Here is a 17,572-nt window from a genome sequence, read left to right as displayed (position 1 = left end):
AGTTTACTCGACCTATGTATAATTTTCTTTACAGAAAGAACGAACTTCCCTATCATCACTTTATTCACAGCGCCAATGCCAAATCCCTTAATGCGCCAATTCCGTGGCTTTCTCATTAGTAACTACGCTACCAACCTACGAGGCTGGTTTGCCTCGCCAACACAAATCGCAGGAAACTTCGTGGCCACACGGTGCCAACTATACCATTGAATTTTCCATATTTCCTTGTACGTCTCAAACCGTCCAGCATTCACCGCCGATAGAGTAAATATATACCGCAAGCGCGGAGAGCAGGGTAGGAAACACCCGTCAGTTTCTGCTAACTCCAGCGATGGTAAGAATTTCAAATTTAAAATGGAGTTGTCTATAATGTGATTTTTTGGAGATTCCGGTGACGGAATCCGGTGGAAGAAATTGAGGTTAAATCTTGATTTGTTGCAGTTAAAATGGTTTTTTAACTACATATTTGGATTCAGCGCCCTGAAAAACCCCTGAGACGCTTTCATTGTGCAGAAACTAGCTATCAAACTTGAGATTCCAATAAATTCTTGCGGGATTTCGACAGAAAAAACTGGCCGGAAAGACTTTCAAAAAATCACGTAACTGCATTTAAAACACGTTAAAACACCTGTCACTTTTCGCAACTCCAGCGATAGTAGGAATTTCAAATTTGAAAGACCCTTCGCTTTCTGCAACTTTGGTGCATTTTAATAATAGAAAATGCTGAGGGGCCGAGAAAACTTTTGGATGTATTTGATGAGCAAATTATCGGGGAAATTTTGGTTTCTATTTTGATCCTTTTAACTCAAAAATAAATAAATGATGCAAATCATGCGGATGAAGTACAATTTGAGTTTCAAATTCAATCCCTGGGCAAAAGTCGAATGCCGGTCTATATGAAGTCCGGAGCTTTCACTGAAAATTTCAAAATCTTGTTGTACAGAAAAAACTTGCAAAAGGAAATGAAGATGAAAACCTTTGTTCTGTTGCTGTTGCTGTGCTTCTGCATATCTCCGTCATTTGCCTACTTACGGCTCCCGTCGACCGCCAGGTTCCCTCAAGCTCAGGCCGAACCGCTGATTGAAGAGCTGAACTTGACTCCGGGAATCGCAGAACCGGAAGAGGAATACGACGTCGGCTCTCGTTTGGTTGAAAGGAGTCTCAATTTGGATATTAATGGGGACTCGGAAAAGAACGCCAGTCTAGAAGAACTCGGTCATCATGTCGGATATTTTCGCCTCGAACACTCGCACGCTGCGAAGTAAGTGTTAGGAAGATTTTTGAGAAACTATATAGAGGCATTTATTTAGATTGGGTCTGTGAAGAAAACGATTAAATAATTAATCGATATAATGGTTTCGTAGTTTTTTTTTTAATCGAAGAAATTTGTTTGGAGCAGCTCTGCTCTGAAGTCTATAAAGTCGTCTTCTGGATATAAGACAAAACTCGTAGGGACCAAACCTGGTCACCTAACTATCCATCTTTAGACCCAGAACACATCCATCTTTAGAACTATAATGTTTTGGTAGTTTAGAATACCATTAATGTAAACTTTGTTTATTGGATAAAATTTGGGGAAAATCTTGGGTTTAATCGAATTCGAAAGGCGCAAAGGTCTGGTGTTCTGTAACGGCGTTGATGGACGTTAGATAATGAACAAAATAATTATTAGCTTCATTATGTGTCTGACAGATCCCTTTAGGTCGTTGCTTAGCTGGGATTACTGCGAGTGTTCATTTCTTTTTGTTTCTTTAAATATTCTCTTCAATTTAAATCTATTCAATTCGACTCTACCTTTTATAATATGTTTATCAAATATTCCCAACTTGATGTGCCGAAATGGGATAAAAAAAGGGGTGCATTGAGTGATGTTCACGGGATTGATTGCTGGTGGAAACCAGAGTATGAGTCGCATAGCATATCATTAGATCCATGGTTTCACTGGGTAATCAGGATTTTCTGTAAGGCCATTCATTCCAAGATTGCTCTGGCTCAAACACAATTAACATTTCCAAGATTTCCAATCTGCTTATCCTAAGACTGCTCTGGCTCAAAACACAATTAACATTTCCATTCTACTTATCCTAATTAATGCCAAGTTCATGTCCACGTTGGTGTCAAATATACGCTCTTCTGTAAGTTGTGTGTAGAAGCAAACTATCCACTGAACAAGAATGCATTTATTGGGAATTAACTTTTACCCATTTTATTATAGCTTTTCAGGAGTAGCCTTGGCACTCTTACAGGAAAACATCATACACCATACAGACTTTTAATTATTACTCCTTGGTTCTGCCTTATTTCCGGGCACCAATCTGGCAATCATCGGGAGTCTGCATGGTGTTTAAGGATTTCTCTTCTGCAGCATATTATTTTTCTGATTGTGCTTTGAGTTTCATTGATATAGTTTTCTGATTCTGCTTCTGAGTTTTATTGATATTTTGTTTTGATAATTCCTCAATATTAATATAATCATGGGTATCCTATTCATGAGACTGAAACTTAAACCAAAGAAGTTCTGTAGTAAAACTGTCTGCCGACATGCATGCTTTATGAAGTACAAAAATGAAGGTAAACGTCTTCACAAGCAACCTTTTCTCTCACAAAGTGATGCGAAATGTCTTTGTGCTTTTGCATCAACACGGCCTAAGTATTTATATATATCAGCTGCTTGCAACCTAAACCTCAATGGAGATAGGGATAATGTCTAAAGCTAATTGCTTTTAAGATGATTCTCTCCACGAAGAAGCCATTGTAGAGGTATGTTATCCCTATTTCCAAAATTTCTCATGAGAGGAGAATTTTTATCTTTCTGATTTTTTATTGTGCTTACCCAGTTGTGGTTGTTCATTTGATTCTGTGCAAATCTATTTTAATATTGAATAGCTGACGTGAGCTTGCCCCTTATAGCTTTGCGTTATGCAAGTTATGCAACTTATCTAGGCAAGTAGATACATTATACATGTGAGGCTTCATACCGTGAGTAAACTGACCCGCTTAATTCTTACCCAGTTGTGGCTGTTTATTTCATCCTGGATACCATCCTTTTTTATTGAATAAGCTATGTGAGCTTGCCCCTTAATTTATGGTTTTCGGTGCATGAACTTTTCAAATATCAGTGACAACTTTTCAAGATATCAGTGACAAGGGATGCATGTTTTTATTCCTACATCTTTCCTCACTACCTATAGTTTAGAAATAACATTGCTACAATGGAAACGATCATGTAGAGTGCATCTAAAGAATAATCCTCTATCCTGTAGTCAGCAAAGTAGAAAAATGTGAAAAACGCTCTTTGCAATGAGAAAATGCATTTCAATGCGTGGGTGAGAGAGAGCTCGAGGTAGAGAAGTAATTACTGTTAATTGAATTTGAGTATTTATATCCTTTTCTTTCCTAAACGCAGAAGGCATTAGAAGGTATTAATTGAGTGAACTAGCAACAGGTTTGTGACAAATGGTTACACTGACACATTTGTTATGTCTAGGATGTTCTACTTCTTCTTCGAGTCACGGGGAAGCAAAGCGGATGACCCTGTTGTTCTTTGGATGACTGGAGGCCCTGGTTGTAGCAGTGAATTGGCTGTCTTCTATGAAAATGGGCCTTTCAAGATTACAGACAATTTAACTCTGGTCTGGAATGAGTATGGATGGGACAAGGTATTCTGTCTTTTGTGTTAGTTTCAAGTGTCTTTTGTTATTTTTTTTAATGTTTGAGATAGTATTACAAGTTTTAAACGTTTTTGTGCACAAGATCGATTCCGTTTTCAGCCCTATTCCTGAATATAAGATTGGATCCACTTGAGTATTTTATCTGCCAATCATGGTTTCTTACAGGTTAATGAGTAGAACGTATTTTGATGTATTTGAAATTTGTCTTAAAATAATGCTTTGATTAGTGGTTAAAAAGAGTATGGCATTTCTGCATTGTTTGATTTTTTGCTTATGGGGTACTGTGTTATATTTGCAGTAGGTAATCATGATAGAGGAAAACTTTAGAAATTTGTCATATATTTGAAATTTGAAGTCTCAACGGATAGTCTTAGCAGAGGAAACCACAATTTAATTCGTTGAGAATGCCTAGGGCAAGCATTCAAGAGACTGTTTTAGATTTTATTTAATTTACAATCCGTGAAATCTATGGTCAAAGAAATAATCATGTTAATGGGAAAAGAGAAAAATTGAAAAACACTTCTAAGCCAACCCACTGATTTTTGCTACTATTAATGTCATGAATGTGAATGGACTCAAAGGCTGGTTTGATAGAGAAACTGCCATTTAGAACACGATAGAACTTATGACAGTATTTACTTGCAATTTGCCCAAGCAGTTACCAGTGATCGAATTAGTCATGGCTTTCAATCTCTCCATATTGATTCTGTGATTCATCATGTTTTAGTTTTTGCCTTCTTGAAAATGGACTATTATGAGTATGGTTCACTATTCTATTAAATTTGAAAATTTGCATTTGAAAATGCGGTGTTTGACGTTTTAGAAATCTGGTTACTATAGATTCTAGACATGTGTGTTTCAAGGTATTATGCTATTATGTTTGTAACTTTGTAGGATATATTCATATTTTATTATGAAGGCTGACAAATGTTGCTGAATAATATATACCGCGATTATGCATGGGAAATTCTCCTGCATACTGATGCAGATATTGTGCGTCTAATAACTATCTCGGGGTTCCTAATGAATGACCTTAATATAAGACACTGACAAAATGTGTCACGGTACCAAACAGAGACACTTTTGAGTAGGGTATTGGGCCTAAGTCTCTTGATGCTTGCTATTATAAGATTCTTGTAATGCATTTCATTGTTGAGAGTTTCAATGGAAACATGTGGATTATATATGAAGATTGAAGGATAAGACATTGGCAGAATGTGTCATGGTTTCAAAGAGAGACACTTTTGACTTCGGTATTGGGTCTAAGTCTCTTGATTGCTTGATATAAGATTCTTGTAATGCATGTTATTGTGGGGAGTTTCAATGGAAACATGCGGATTATAAATGAAGATTGCAGCCAAAAAGCAATGCTACCTATGATAAATTTATAATATATAAGCAGGGAAAAATTAGGTACATAAAACTTACTTCAAAATCAATGGCTAAATTTGCTTGAAATTTTGAATGCAGAAGTTTTGTAACTAAGCACGGTTGGCTTTTTAATTATCCCGAAGGAGGGAAGAAGTCACGTTTCTCATGCTTTAAAAACCTAATATAGTGAGGTCAAGGTTGATGTATCTGGTCCTGCGGAATGGGATTGTGCTGTGAATGGCTCAAATGATACTGGCCTGGGAATGACATATTGTGCACCATGCTTTTTAAATATTTTGTTAAACCGCATCATAGAATTACTTTTCTGAATTGTATAATATCTTGATTTCTGTCCTATTATCACTCATTGATGATGAATGTAGTGGTTCACCTAAAGTCTGAACTGTTTTGTATGCTCACCGTGTTTCTATGTTATTTTGTATAAATTATTTGTTATAACTATTTTCAATTTATGTACCCTTTCCTATTACTTGAAAAGGAGCATTTTGTGTTGTGAAGACTCAAGATCTTGAATATAATATGTTGGTGACTTGGCAGGCATCAAATATCATTTTTGTGGATCAACCTACTGGAACCGGATTTAGTTACAGCACTGATGTACGTGACCTCCGTTACGATGAGAAGGGTGTTAGTAATGATATGTATGACTTTTTACACGTATGTTTCATTTCTTCCATGATGTATTTGATAAGTACTTAGTGTAGAGTTGGAAAATGGTTTTTTCCCAATTAGCTGTTTAACCATTTTGTGGATGGCCCATGTACAAGTTCAAAAATTTCAGTTTGTAAGTAAAAAAAACTTGTAGTTGTTTGTCAACGAATGCAGATACTTTAATGAGTTTTGTACAAACTTGTATTTGCTTGTCAACGAATGCAGACTTCTGACTTTAATAAGTTTTTCCGATATCTGCTAGGCATTTTTTTAAAAACACCCAGAGTATGCAAAGAATGACTTCTTTATCACCGGAGAGTCATATGCTGGACACTACATTCCGGCAGTTACAAGCAGGGTCCACCAAGGAAACAAAGACAATGAGGGTCTTCCAATAAATTTGAAGGTATAGCGTGTCACATTATTTTGCTTTGTTGCGATTTATTTTTTGTGTTATCTGGCTTATCACATTTGTGCTCGTCTATATGGAGGTCAAAGAGACAACTATAATTGATGGGCATGCGTATCCATTCTATTTTTATTATTCAATTACAGTAACTTTACTTTTATAAAGAAGCTAGATGCGATCGGGAAGCGTTTTAAAGCTCAATTTTCATCTCTGCGTATTTCAAACTTCCTGTAGGGATTTGCCATTGGTAATGGACTTACTGATCCAGCAATCCAGTATAAAGCACACGCAGATTATGCATTGGAGATGGGTTTAATCGGGGGAGATGATTACAAACGGATCAACAAAATCTATCCGGCATGTGAACTGTCCATAAAACTTTGTGGTGAGTTAATACTTAACCATCTAATGCTCACCCACAATGGAAAGCTAGGTTCATCATGTAGTTGCTTTGGTAATATTCCGGAGTGGGTTTTTGCAAGTTGATTGTCTGATTGGGAGAACAGTCACAGTTGGATCAATACAGCTGGTGAAACTAACCATAAAACTTGTGTTGAGGGCTTTGAGCACTTATCCTCAGTTGACGACTTGTTTGTTGATGTGATTTTTGAAATATTCAATGTATTTTTTAAGTTGTTTCTGCAAGTGTTTGCCATAACAGTAGTAAAGGCTTATCTGGATCTCAAAATATTGGGCAGAGGTGATGCTTTTCCCTCTTATGGTTAGTTCATTCTTGTTTATTGTGTGCTTTTACAAACATTTAGCAGTATGATCAACTTACTTTTTATGGTCTTTGATAATATATCTCATGTATTTGATACTTGTAGACCTATAAACCAGAAAAAACAGCCCAAAAATATAAAAAATAGACACCTATAAATATAAACTAGTCATCAAATTTTAAGGAATAATTTTTTTCCCTGGTTTATTGGGCATTCCTGAGGCTGAAATCCTATTAAAATTTGGAACAAAATGCATATTTTCATAATTATGAGATGTATACTTTCTGTACTGAACTATATTTATATTTGTCTTCGTATTCAAATCTTGTTACTATGTTGTTTGCTTTATGATTCTTAGTTACCATTTGTGAAGTGTTTTAAGGAACTAGCCACGGGTGATATTATGCTGGATCCTTCACCGAAGGTTCATGTGGGTCCTGATTATAGCCGGTGTGATAACTTGGCAGGTACCAAAGGGACTGTCACTTGCTTTGCATCATACCTGGTGTGCACCTCAATTTTGGGTTCCATTGTATCATTAGCTGGGAATATCAATGTAAGATATTATCTCTTAACTTCTAAATACTGGAAAGTCAAACATGCTGTTTATTTTATCAGCATTTTGTATCTTAAAATGTAGTTTGTCATCTTTGTTTTATATATCTTAAAATATAGTTTTCATCATTTTTGTTTTATATTTTGCAGTATTATGATATTCGGAAGGAGTGCAATGGTGACCTGTGCTATGATTTCTCAAATATGGTGAATTACTTAAACCAGGCTTCCGTTAGGGATGCCCTGGGGGTTGGTAGCCGAAAATTTGTCACCTGTAGCCACCTGGTTTATAAAGCTATGCTTACTGACTGGATGCGGAATATGGAAGCTGGCATTCCAACACTCTTGGAGGATGGTGTCAAGCTGCTAGTTTATGCAGGAGAATATGATCTCCTTAGCAATTGGTTAGGTAATGATGCTGTATACATAGAACACATTGTTTTTGTTTTGGACAATGATTTTATGATTTAGGTGTTAAGTCTGTTATTAACTTCTTTGCAGTCGTGTTTTAGGCTGACGGATCCGGTACTTGTCAGCCTAATCTTCAAAATTGAAAAGTTAATTATTGAAATTATGTGTCTTTCAGGCAGTTCAAGATGGGTGAATTCCATGGATTGGTCTGGAAGTGAGAATTTCAAGAAGGCACCTACAAAATCTTTCCTTGTAGATGACAAGGAAGCAGGTCTAATAACCAGTTATGGACCACTCAGTTTCCTCAAGGTAAAAGGCACTGGATGATCGTCTTTGATTTCTTTGTACAAGTACATAGCTTCTTCCTTATGGAATCTTCTATTTTGCTGCACCAGGTTCGTGATGCAGGTCATATGGTCCCAATGGATCAGCCAAAAGCAGCCTTGGAGATGTTAAAACGCTGGACACAAGGAAGTATTACTGAAGACAACTCCCAAATTCTAAAGACTCTGACAAAGATGCCAGAAAAGAGTTCTGAAAGTTAGCTATCTGTTTAACTAGGAGAATTGCTCTCTTCACCTAGATCAATGTAAATATTTCTAGATTTGCAGTAATGTGCATCCCCGAAGTTCTGTATTTTCTGATTTGGCAAAATAATTGTGCATTCGGACCATCAGTCTCGCTAACTTGTGTCAAATTTTTTTATAGCCTCTTTTTATCTGTATAGAAAAAGTGTTTCTTATTGCTTACCCAACCTTGTGGAATTATGATTATACATGAAGTTAAAGTCATATTATGCACTTGTTCTTATTCCAGCATGTTCTGATGTCCGAATGGCTGCAAGAAATTGTAAAATTCAACAAAAATATTTGGTTGAGTCAGGGAATTCAAAACATGATACTCTTAGCCTACATTCAAAATTTTATTGACAAAGACATGAGGACATTTATTATTGTTTGCAAAGATACAACGGATACCACTGTTGTCTGCGTATATTTGAATTGGAGGCTCTGTGGTTTGGCTGTGTTTCACTTCTCGTTCGTTTTATTATTTTATTTTTGAATATGCCTGTTTCCTCTTTTTGCCTCTTATCCCTTTATAAAGCCTCTTAGACAGAAGTGCTTGTCATATAGCAAGATATGTCCATAAAGCGTATGGACTATCTATTTTACATTTTAATTTGATGGTTGTAAATTGATGTTCAGATCGCCTTGGAGTTTGATTGACATGTACACACCATTGGCAATTTTACTCTTTGTAACATACCGGCAATACATATGTAAGGATTTCAAGGGGAACAGGTTAGCCTGATATACAATAAAGTTGGGAATACGTTCTGAGTTTGTTTGGGTCTCACTTTTCCCCCTCCATTGCATCTTTTAATAGGTATATTCACAAGTTTTATTGTTGCATCGAGATAAGTTGTTGCGGTTTGCAGTTTAGGTGATTGAGATGTGCCATGTTTATTTATGTGTACAATGCTTATACATGAAAATAAAGAAATTTAATTTTGTAAGGTGAAAAAAGTTTTTTTTTCCTTAGTATCATATGAAAAATTATTTGATATTAAATAAATAAGCATGGATACATTTTTTTTAATCTTTCAAGTATAGAAAAGTTTTGCGCCTTGCTGTTGTATTAATCTTTGTTGAGATTCTTTATGTTAATTTTCTTTATAAAATGTAGGAGTGCATTACAATCCTATGTAAGCATTTGATTATTTTCTGAGAACTGAGTGAGTCATTTATCATAAGTGAATCAAAGGAAAGTTGCTTTCCTTGAGACTTTCCACCTCTCAAGGTAACTTTTTTAATTTTATTGTTTGAAAAGTTGGTGGGAAAATATGAAATCCTTTAATTGTTTTTTCAACTTTATAAGGCCCTTTAATAATCCTGGCTTGTTTTGAATATCAAATTTATGACCAATTTGGTAGCAAAATATAAATCCTTTACTCACTTCTTTTTCAACTTTATAAATATTTTCACACTTTCAGAGAGCTCATGGCTTGTTTTGAATATCAAATTTATGACCAATTTGGTAGCAAAATATAAATCCTTTACTTACTTCTTTTTCAACTTTATAAATATTTTCACACTTTCAGAGAGCTTGCCGAGGCAAGACATGAGTTGAAGTTGTTTTGAATGTCAAATTTGCATCATAATTTTGTGATCATAAAAGTTTCAAATATTTTTATACAAAGTTATTTGTAATGGAGTATGCAACTTGAATTAATTAGTTTAAATCATGAACCTATGTGATCGGAGCCTTATCCAAGGCACTCTGCTATGACATTTTTAAGTGACAGTGCCCCCATTTATCTTGTTGAGCTATGACATTTTTAAGTGACAGTGCCCCCATTTATCTTGTTGAACATGACTGAAGATGACCTTGAATTATCAATCAAGTGCATATAAATCAAATGGGGATTTTCAATTTAAATAATTTCGTATCAGTTTGTAAATGGGGATTTTCAATTTAAATGATTTCGTATCAGTTTGTTGGAAGAGCCCTTCTAATAATAGGAGGCTAGTGGGTTACCCATTATGAAGGGGACAGAGACTTTTTTTAATAACCTCGGGTAATCATTTTCCTTTAAAAAATTAATACGGGGCTTATTTTTACCTATTTTATATTGACAGGGCTTGGGTTTGCTTCTACCTTGGGAAAAGTTTCAAAGATTATATATATATATAGACGCTTTAGATGGGAAAAGCTATTCTAATTAATTCAAAATTAGAGAGGTTGTGGAAAATAAATATTATTTAAAAACAAAAAATATTATATTTTTTTGGAAAAATGGTTATTCAAAAAGTAAAAAAAATGAAATTATTGAATGATTTTTTTTTTTGTAGTTGTATTAATTAAAATTTAAAATGTGATATTGTTTCAAAGTGGAGGGTTTTATGATTGAACGTATTTGGTGTAGTTTTTTATTTTATACCATGAACTTCACATAAGATTTTAGCAACATGTTGAGTGTTTTACTCAATATCTAGGTGTAAAGTAGGTGTAAAGTAGAAGGAAGATTTTTAGTCTAACATGTGTGAGTGCTTGATTCAATATGCGTAAAGCAATAGAAAAGAGCATAGTGTCTTTAAAGGTGAAGAGGATTGTGCAATATAGTAAAAAAGAGAATATTACTGTTGAATATGACGAAAACAATAAGAAATGCTCACTTAAAATGTATCAATAAAAATGTTCTACATAATTAAAACCAAATAATTTAATAATAAATCCAAGTAGTGAATTATATCCAAATTGGAATTAGTCAAAGAACTAAAAAAATAAAGTATATATATTTAATTACAGATATATATATTCATGTAATCAATATGAATCTAAGCAATTAAATATCAAATAAGCAGTGTGTTGATTAAGTATATAAATGTCAAGTTTTTAAATGGTTTGATGAGTCCAAGATCACAAGGTCAAATTCATATCTAGCTCTTGTAAACTCTAGTTCATTAGATTTATTTAATTCAGTCTTTAGAATTTGAGGTTCCATTTTTCTCTAGTTGAATGATCCAATTATTGTAACCATTGATTTTTAAATTAGTTGGCATAATTGATTTTTAAATTAGTTGGCATAATTGGGTAACCTATAGTTTTTATTTTATTTTTTAATCCAGGTGGATGTTGGTGTACACCACCTATTCCACTTGGACTCCCACCACTATTTCTTTCAGTTTCCTTAATTGTAGCACAATTTACTATTTTTTGTAGTTTTTTGAGTCCTAAAATTTTGAAGTTGTTTTGAGGCCCTAAACGATGTTTTTCTTAGGAAAATGGGAAAACCCAAAACTTGCGACAGGGGTTTGCGGTCGAAAGTTATAATCCTTGGATAGATCTTTCTAATGAGGTATCAATACATTAAACGAAGATTGTATGCCAAAGTTACAACCCCGAGAAATTGATGTATCAATTTGCTCTAACGAGGCCCGCAGGCTTTTGGCGCTTCATCTCCTAGGGTTAGGTTTTTGGATGTTTAGGTTTTCCCATTGTTTCTCAATAATAAATAGGTATCTGAGCCTTATTGTAATATAGTCAAGAGGCATGTAGCTGCCACATCTCTTCTCAGAGATAAGCTACCATTGCCCAAACTAGTTTATTTCCATTCTGCATGTAATCGTTTTCACTACTCCGTTATTAATGAATTAAATTTATATTGACGTTCTAGCTATGTATTTTTGTTTATTTTTATATTTCATTTCGTTCCTGCATAAATCCAGATCAATGGTATCAAAGTGGTCTGCTCTTTCTCTGTTTTTTTGTGCATGTACCTAACAAGGTTAAGGTATAAGGAGTTGGGACTGTAGTTGGTTGAACCCTTACAAGTCCATCATCGCTGATACTAACTGTCGTCTATGGGTGAAGAAAATAAAGACAAGGGAGTGGGAGATCTTATCAAATTTCTTCTTTAAGAAGCCCCTGAGTGGCAAAGGAATAAGATGATGAACAACTTTACCCAGATCCTTCAACGGATGCCAACAAACGATGCATCTTCATCTAGCAGTCACTTCGGAGGCGCCGCGCCTTTCAAGGTACAAGTTAACTTTGACATCCCTATATTTGAAGGTCAAATAGGTGCTGATGTCATAGATAAATGGTTAAATCTACTGGAAGGATATTTTTGGGTTCATGATTTTTCTGATAGGGAAAGATTACTTTTGCACTCCTCAAAGTCTCCCCCTATGTCAAGGACTAGTGGGAAACCTATTGCGAGAAGAAGGACGATAGGGAACCCTCACTGTTTTCAACCGCACCCACTTGGAATTCCTTCCGAGACATTGTCAAAGAAGAGTATTACCCTGTTGGGAGATATGAAGATAAATACATAAAATGGACCACGCTATAGTAGGGAAGGGACCAAGACGTGCTAGAGTTCACAAATATTTTTCATACCCTTCGCACGAAGTTAGATATCAAGGATTTTGAGCGGCATCTAGTACTCAGGTACCATGACTGTTTACACAAATACATCCATGAAGATATGGAGTTCATGGACATTTCTTCACTCGGTGTTGCATATCGATACACTATCAAGATCGAGTAAAAATTTAAATAGAAGAAGCAAGACTTTGGACCTGTGAATCCGAAGCAAGGAAAAGCCGCCCCCAAACCACAGAACAAGGGACAAATTCAAGGTGGGGTGACCCAGGACAACCCATCAAAGTCGCAAGCAAAGAATACCACCACGAAGATGAAGGACATAAGGAAGTGGTGTGAGTTCCATAAGAGCCCCACTCACAACACAAGTGAGTGTCGTGTCAAGCAGCCACTAGTGGTCGAGCTGAAGGCTTTAGAGTCAGATGCATGTTTAGACATTGAGTCAGACCCTAACAAGGGGAATGACAAAGGTAAGAAGATTATTGATGTAGATCCCAGTGCCACCGTTACCACCACTAAGGTTCAAAAGATTGATATTGAACCAAAGGAAGGGGAGTGTCTATTCCACTCATAGATGTGGGTGAAGGGGTCGTCGTTGTAGTTCATTGTCGACAGCGAGAGCCAAAAGAACCTCATCTTAGCAGAAGTTGTTAAGCAGTTGGTCTTGCCGACCACATCACACCCACATCCATACATTATCGGGTGGCTCCACCAAGTACGAGATCTCTGTGTCAGCCAATAGTTCTAGCTTCGCTACAACATCAAACCCTTCACGGATAACATACTATGTGACATTGTTCCTCTTGAAGTTTGTTATGTATTATTAGGCCAACCATACTTATGGAAGCGTCATGTTGTAATGAGTCTAGGCCTTACATTGTTATTAATACTTTGGGCAATGAATTATATAAGATATCGAAGGTAGCCCCACCTACCGCCATCTCTTCAATTTCTACTAAGCAATGCAGTAAGATCATCTCCCAGATTGAGAAACTTGTTTTCTTTTTTATTCACTTTCAAAGTAAGGGGAAGATCATGGTCACATCCATGGCCCCCAGGAAGGGTTCTTTCATGCAGCAGAATTAGGTGGATAAGGTCATGGAAGAATATAGGAACATATTCTCCTCACCCACAAGGGTACCCTTGCACTGTCAGGTCAAGCATTTGATTTATTTGACTCCCAGAGAACCTCTACCCAATGGGTCGATATAATGTTGTTCCATTCTAGAAATGAAGAGATCAAGTGACATATCCTGGAGTTACTGCAAAAAGGGCACATCTGACTAGGTTCCTCACCTTGCGGGAGCTCGATTTTACTTGTACATAAGAAGGATGGGACTTGGAAGCTCTGCATTGATTATTGGGCATTAAAGAAAATCATTATTAGGAACACGTATCTAATCACACATAATTATGACCCTCTGGACTAGTGTCAATAAGGCCAAGTATTTCAGTAAGATCAATTTTAAATCTAGCTATCACCAGGTTCCGATAGAGACCACAAGTGTATGGAAGATTGCCTTCAAATCCAACTAAGGCTTTTTGAATGGTTGGTCATGCCTTTTGGGTTGACAAATGGCCCTAAAAATTTTATGAAGCTAATGGATGACATCTTGTGGCCCTTCACCAACTTATTTGTGGTTGTTTATCTGGATGACATCCTCATCTTCAGTAAGAGTTGGGAAGAGCACTTGCAACAAATTCGGCAGGGCATTCAAACCTTGTGGCAACACAAACGATGTGCTAACTTGGATAAATGCATCTTTGGCATGAGTCAGGTCCAAAATTTAGGTTACATCATAGATGAGCACGTGCATGTGGATTCGGCTAAGATCCAATTCATCTGGGATTGGCCAACCCCGACCACTCTAATAGAGTTTCGCAGCTTTTTAGGCCTTGCCAATTTTTATCGGAGGTTCATGTTGAGATTCTCCCATATCACTTGGCCTTTGAGTCAGGTTACTAAGGGCAGAGAAAAAGCAAAATTTTCCTAGTCCAAATCCAAAAAAAGGCGTTCATTGAGTTGAAGTGCTACCTATGCTCTAGACCTATACTCACATTTCCATACCTGCAAAAACCACTTGAAATTGAGACAAACACCTCTAATTATGCTATTGGCGCAGTTCTCACCGAGGAAGGGCATCCGATGGCCTATCATAGTGAGACACTTACTGATACAATTCAGAAGTACCCCACCTATGATAAAGAGATGTATTCTATCATGCAAGCTTATTAGCAATGGAAACATTACATTCTAGGGAAGGAGACAGTCATCCACATAGATCAATGACCTCTTCAGTTTATACGGACACAAGGAAAGTTGCAGAACAATCACCATTAGAAGTGGTCAACATAACTGGAACAATTCCACTTGAACATTAAATAAAAAAAGGGTAGCACCATTCATATTGCAGATTGCCTCAGATGGCCCCCAGTTGTAGCACTCACTATTGTTTTCAATTCTTTTGGCCAAGAGACCTCTAGATGGTTGTAATTGTAAAAAAATGATCCAGAGTTCGTCACCACATACCAGATGTTAGTGGATGGAAAGCAAGTTCCATATTTCCACCTCCAAGACACATTATTATGCTACTTAGGCCACCTTTGTGTTCTTGTGAGCAAGTGTGCTAAGTTGATTTGGGAGGCACAATATAGTCAAGTTGCAAGACACTTTGGTATGGAGAAAATTGTGGTTGTACTACATAAGTATTTTTATTAGCTAAAAATATGACATGATGTTGGAAAATATATAAGATCTTGTACTACCTGTGCCATCGCCGAGCCAACCATCAAGAAGCAAGGTTTGTCCACTCTTCTGTCTACTCCCAGCCAACTCTGGGAATCCATCTCTGTGGACTATTTATCTGGCTTCCCTTCTACCAAGCATGGTAATGACTGTGTATTTGTGGCCATGGACATATTTTCTAAGATGGGTATATTGGCGATTTGCAAGAAGGGTATCACAATAGACGACACTGCCAAACTCTTCTTTGAATGAGTGTGGGTACGTTTTGGGATCTTGCAGACCATTATATCATATCGGGATAGTAGGTTCCTAACCACATTTTGGTTTAGCCTTTGGACATTATTCAACACCAAGCCTACCAAGTCAATTGCATTCCATCATCAGACTGATGGCCAGATAGAGGTCGTCAACAGGATGATAGTGCACATACTTCGCATGTACAACTCCAAGCATCCACAAATCTAGGATGAGAGCCTTCCTTATGTGCAACATAGTTATAAGAGAGCTCTTCATAGCTCGATTGGCCACAGTCCGTTTCAAGTGGATCTCAGATTTCAACTATTGTGTCTGATTGATGTTGCCATGCCTCATGTGACTACATAGGCATAATACACACATGTACAGAATAAGGCTAATGAAGTAGCCAGGTTTATTGAGCACATCCAACACATCCACCAGCAGGTTCACAACATGTTGGATAAATCCAATGCCAAGTACAAGCAATGACATGATCAGCATCAGGTGCCACATAAGTTTCAGTTGGGTGACAAAGTTTGGTTGCATTTGTAGAAAGAAAGCCTTGTTAGAGCCCATCAGAATATCTGACCACTCTAATATGAGCCTTAAACCATCACCAAGGTTTTGGGAGATAATGATTTTGAGCTCAACATTCCCCCATTCCTTGGTCTACACCCAGTGTTCAATGTGGACTGCCTTCAACCATACTTTCCACCATTGTTGGACACATCAGACATTGCAGAAAAACTAATACTAACAAAGCTAAACTCAAACTTCATGGAACACCCCACAACTAATGGGATCATGGACACACAGATCAAGAACAATTGACATTAGAAGATCTGAATGTATCAAGTTGCCAAAGCTGACCAATTCCTGCACCAAGGCAAGTGGCTCACTAGGGACCAAGTTCAACAAAAGTTTCCTCGTCTAATTTAGGCACTCAACGCAATGGAGAACATTTCTTCCTAAGGGGGGAGGACTGATTCGGGTGGATATTGGTGGCCACCCTCCTATTCCACTTGGACCCCCACCACTATTTCTTTCAGTTTCCTTAATTGTAGCACAATTTACTATTTTTGGAATTTTTTTGGGTCCTGAACATCTAGAGCCGTTTTGAGGCACTAAACGATGTTTTTTTGGAAAATAGATAAGCCAATTGTTTACAATAAGGGTTTCTAGTCGAAATTTATAGTCCTTGGAGAGATATTTCTAACGAGGTATCGTATGCATCAAACGAAGATCATATGCTAAAGTTACGACCTCGAAAAGTTGATATAGCAATTTACCCCAAAGGGGCCCACAAACTTTTGGCATTTCATCTCTTAGGGTTAGGTTTTTGGATGTTTAGGGTTTTCCATTGTTTCTCAATAATAAATAGGCCATTGAACCTCATTGTAACACATTTCAAAAGACATGTAGCCGTGACATCTCTTCTTAGAGATAAGATACCATTGCCTAGTTTTTATTTCCATTATGCATGTAACAATTTTCAGTACTTTGTTATTAATGAATTAAATTTTTGTTGATGTTGTAGCGCTATGTTTCTATTTATGTCTATATTTGATTTTGTTCCTGCATAAATTTGGATCAATTTTGCACAATTGGGAGCTTTTAAGATTCAATTGGTGGACATGATTGGGTAGCTCATAGCTTTGGCAAAATGAACTTATTTTTCTAGGTTCATTCTTAGAATTCTACAATTTCAGTTTTATATGCTAGACTATGTATGTATTAATATTGTACAAAATAGTTACATATAGAGCTAGGTGTGTCTTGCCAAAATAGGAAACTAAACAACACCTTAATGTCATCTAGTATAGTGAAAATGTTTGAGTATATGAAGTGACATAGTTGTCCAATTGTCAAAAAACCATATAATGTCCACATA

The 17,572-nt window shown here is 36.5% G+C and overlaps 1 protein-coding gene and 1 pseudogene across 2 annotated transcripts in view; both read left to right on the top strand.

Moving 5' to 3' along the window:
- The window catches only part of LOC149190150 (serine carboxypeptidase-like), a 287,135-nt gene extending 278,764 nt beyond the window's left edge, over positions 1–8,371 (top strand). The window contains exon 9 of the mRNA XM_089412047.1: positions 8,207–8,371. Within this exon, the coding sequence (XP_089268173.1) occupies positions 8,207–8,356 (150 nt within the window). The 3' untranslated portion in view covers positions 8,357–8,371. The remainder of the gene's footprint in view (positions 1–8,206) is intronic.
- Positions 676–8,138, top strand: LOC149190151 (serine carboxypeptidase-like; annotated as a pseudogene). The gene is made up of 8 exons (XR_016256033.1): positions 676–1,261; positions 3,488–3,659; positions 5,601–5,720; positions 5,977–6,120; positions 6,358–6,508; positions 7,313–7,401; positions 7,551–7,809; positions 7,987–8,138. The product of XR_016256033.1 is annotated as a serine carboxypeptidase-like (transcript).
- Positions 8,372–17,572: the final 9,201 nt, after the last annotated feature.

This window comes from Pinus tabuliformis, chromosome 3_1, assembly GCF_031772625.1.
Source record: "Pinus tabuliformis cultivar Carrire ecotype Pingquan chromosome 3_1, CPIR1, whole genome shotgun sequence".
Classification (NCBI taxonomy): Eukaryota; Viridiplantae; Streptophyta; class Pinopsida; order Pinales; family Pinaceae; genus Pinus; species Pinus tabuliformis.
Note: the sequence above shows the minus strand (reverse complement) of the source record. Positions and strands in the feature narration are given on the sequence as shown.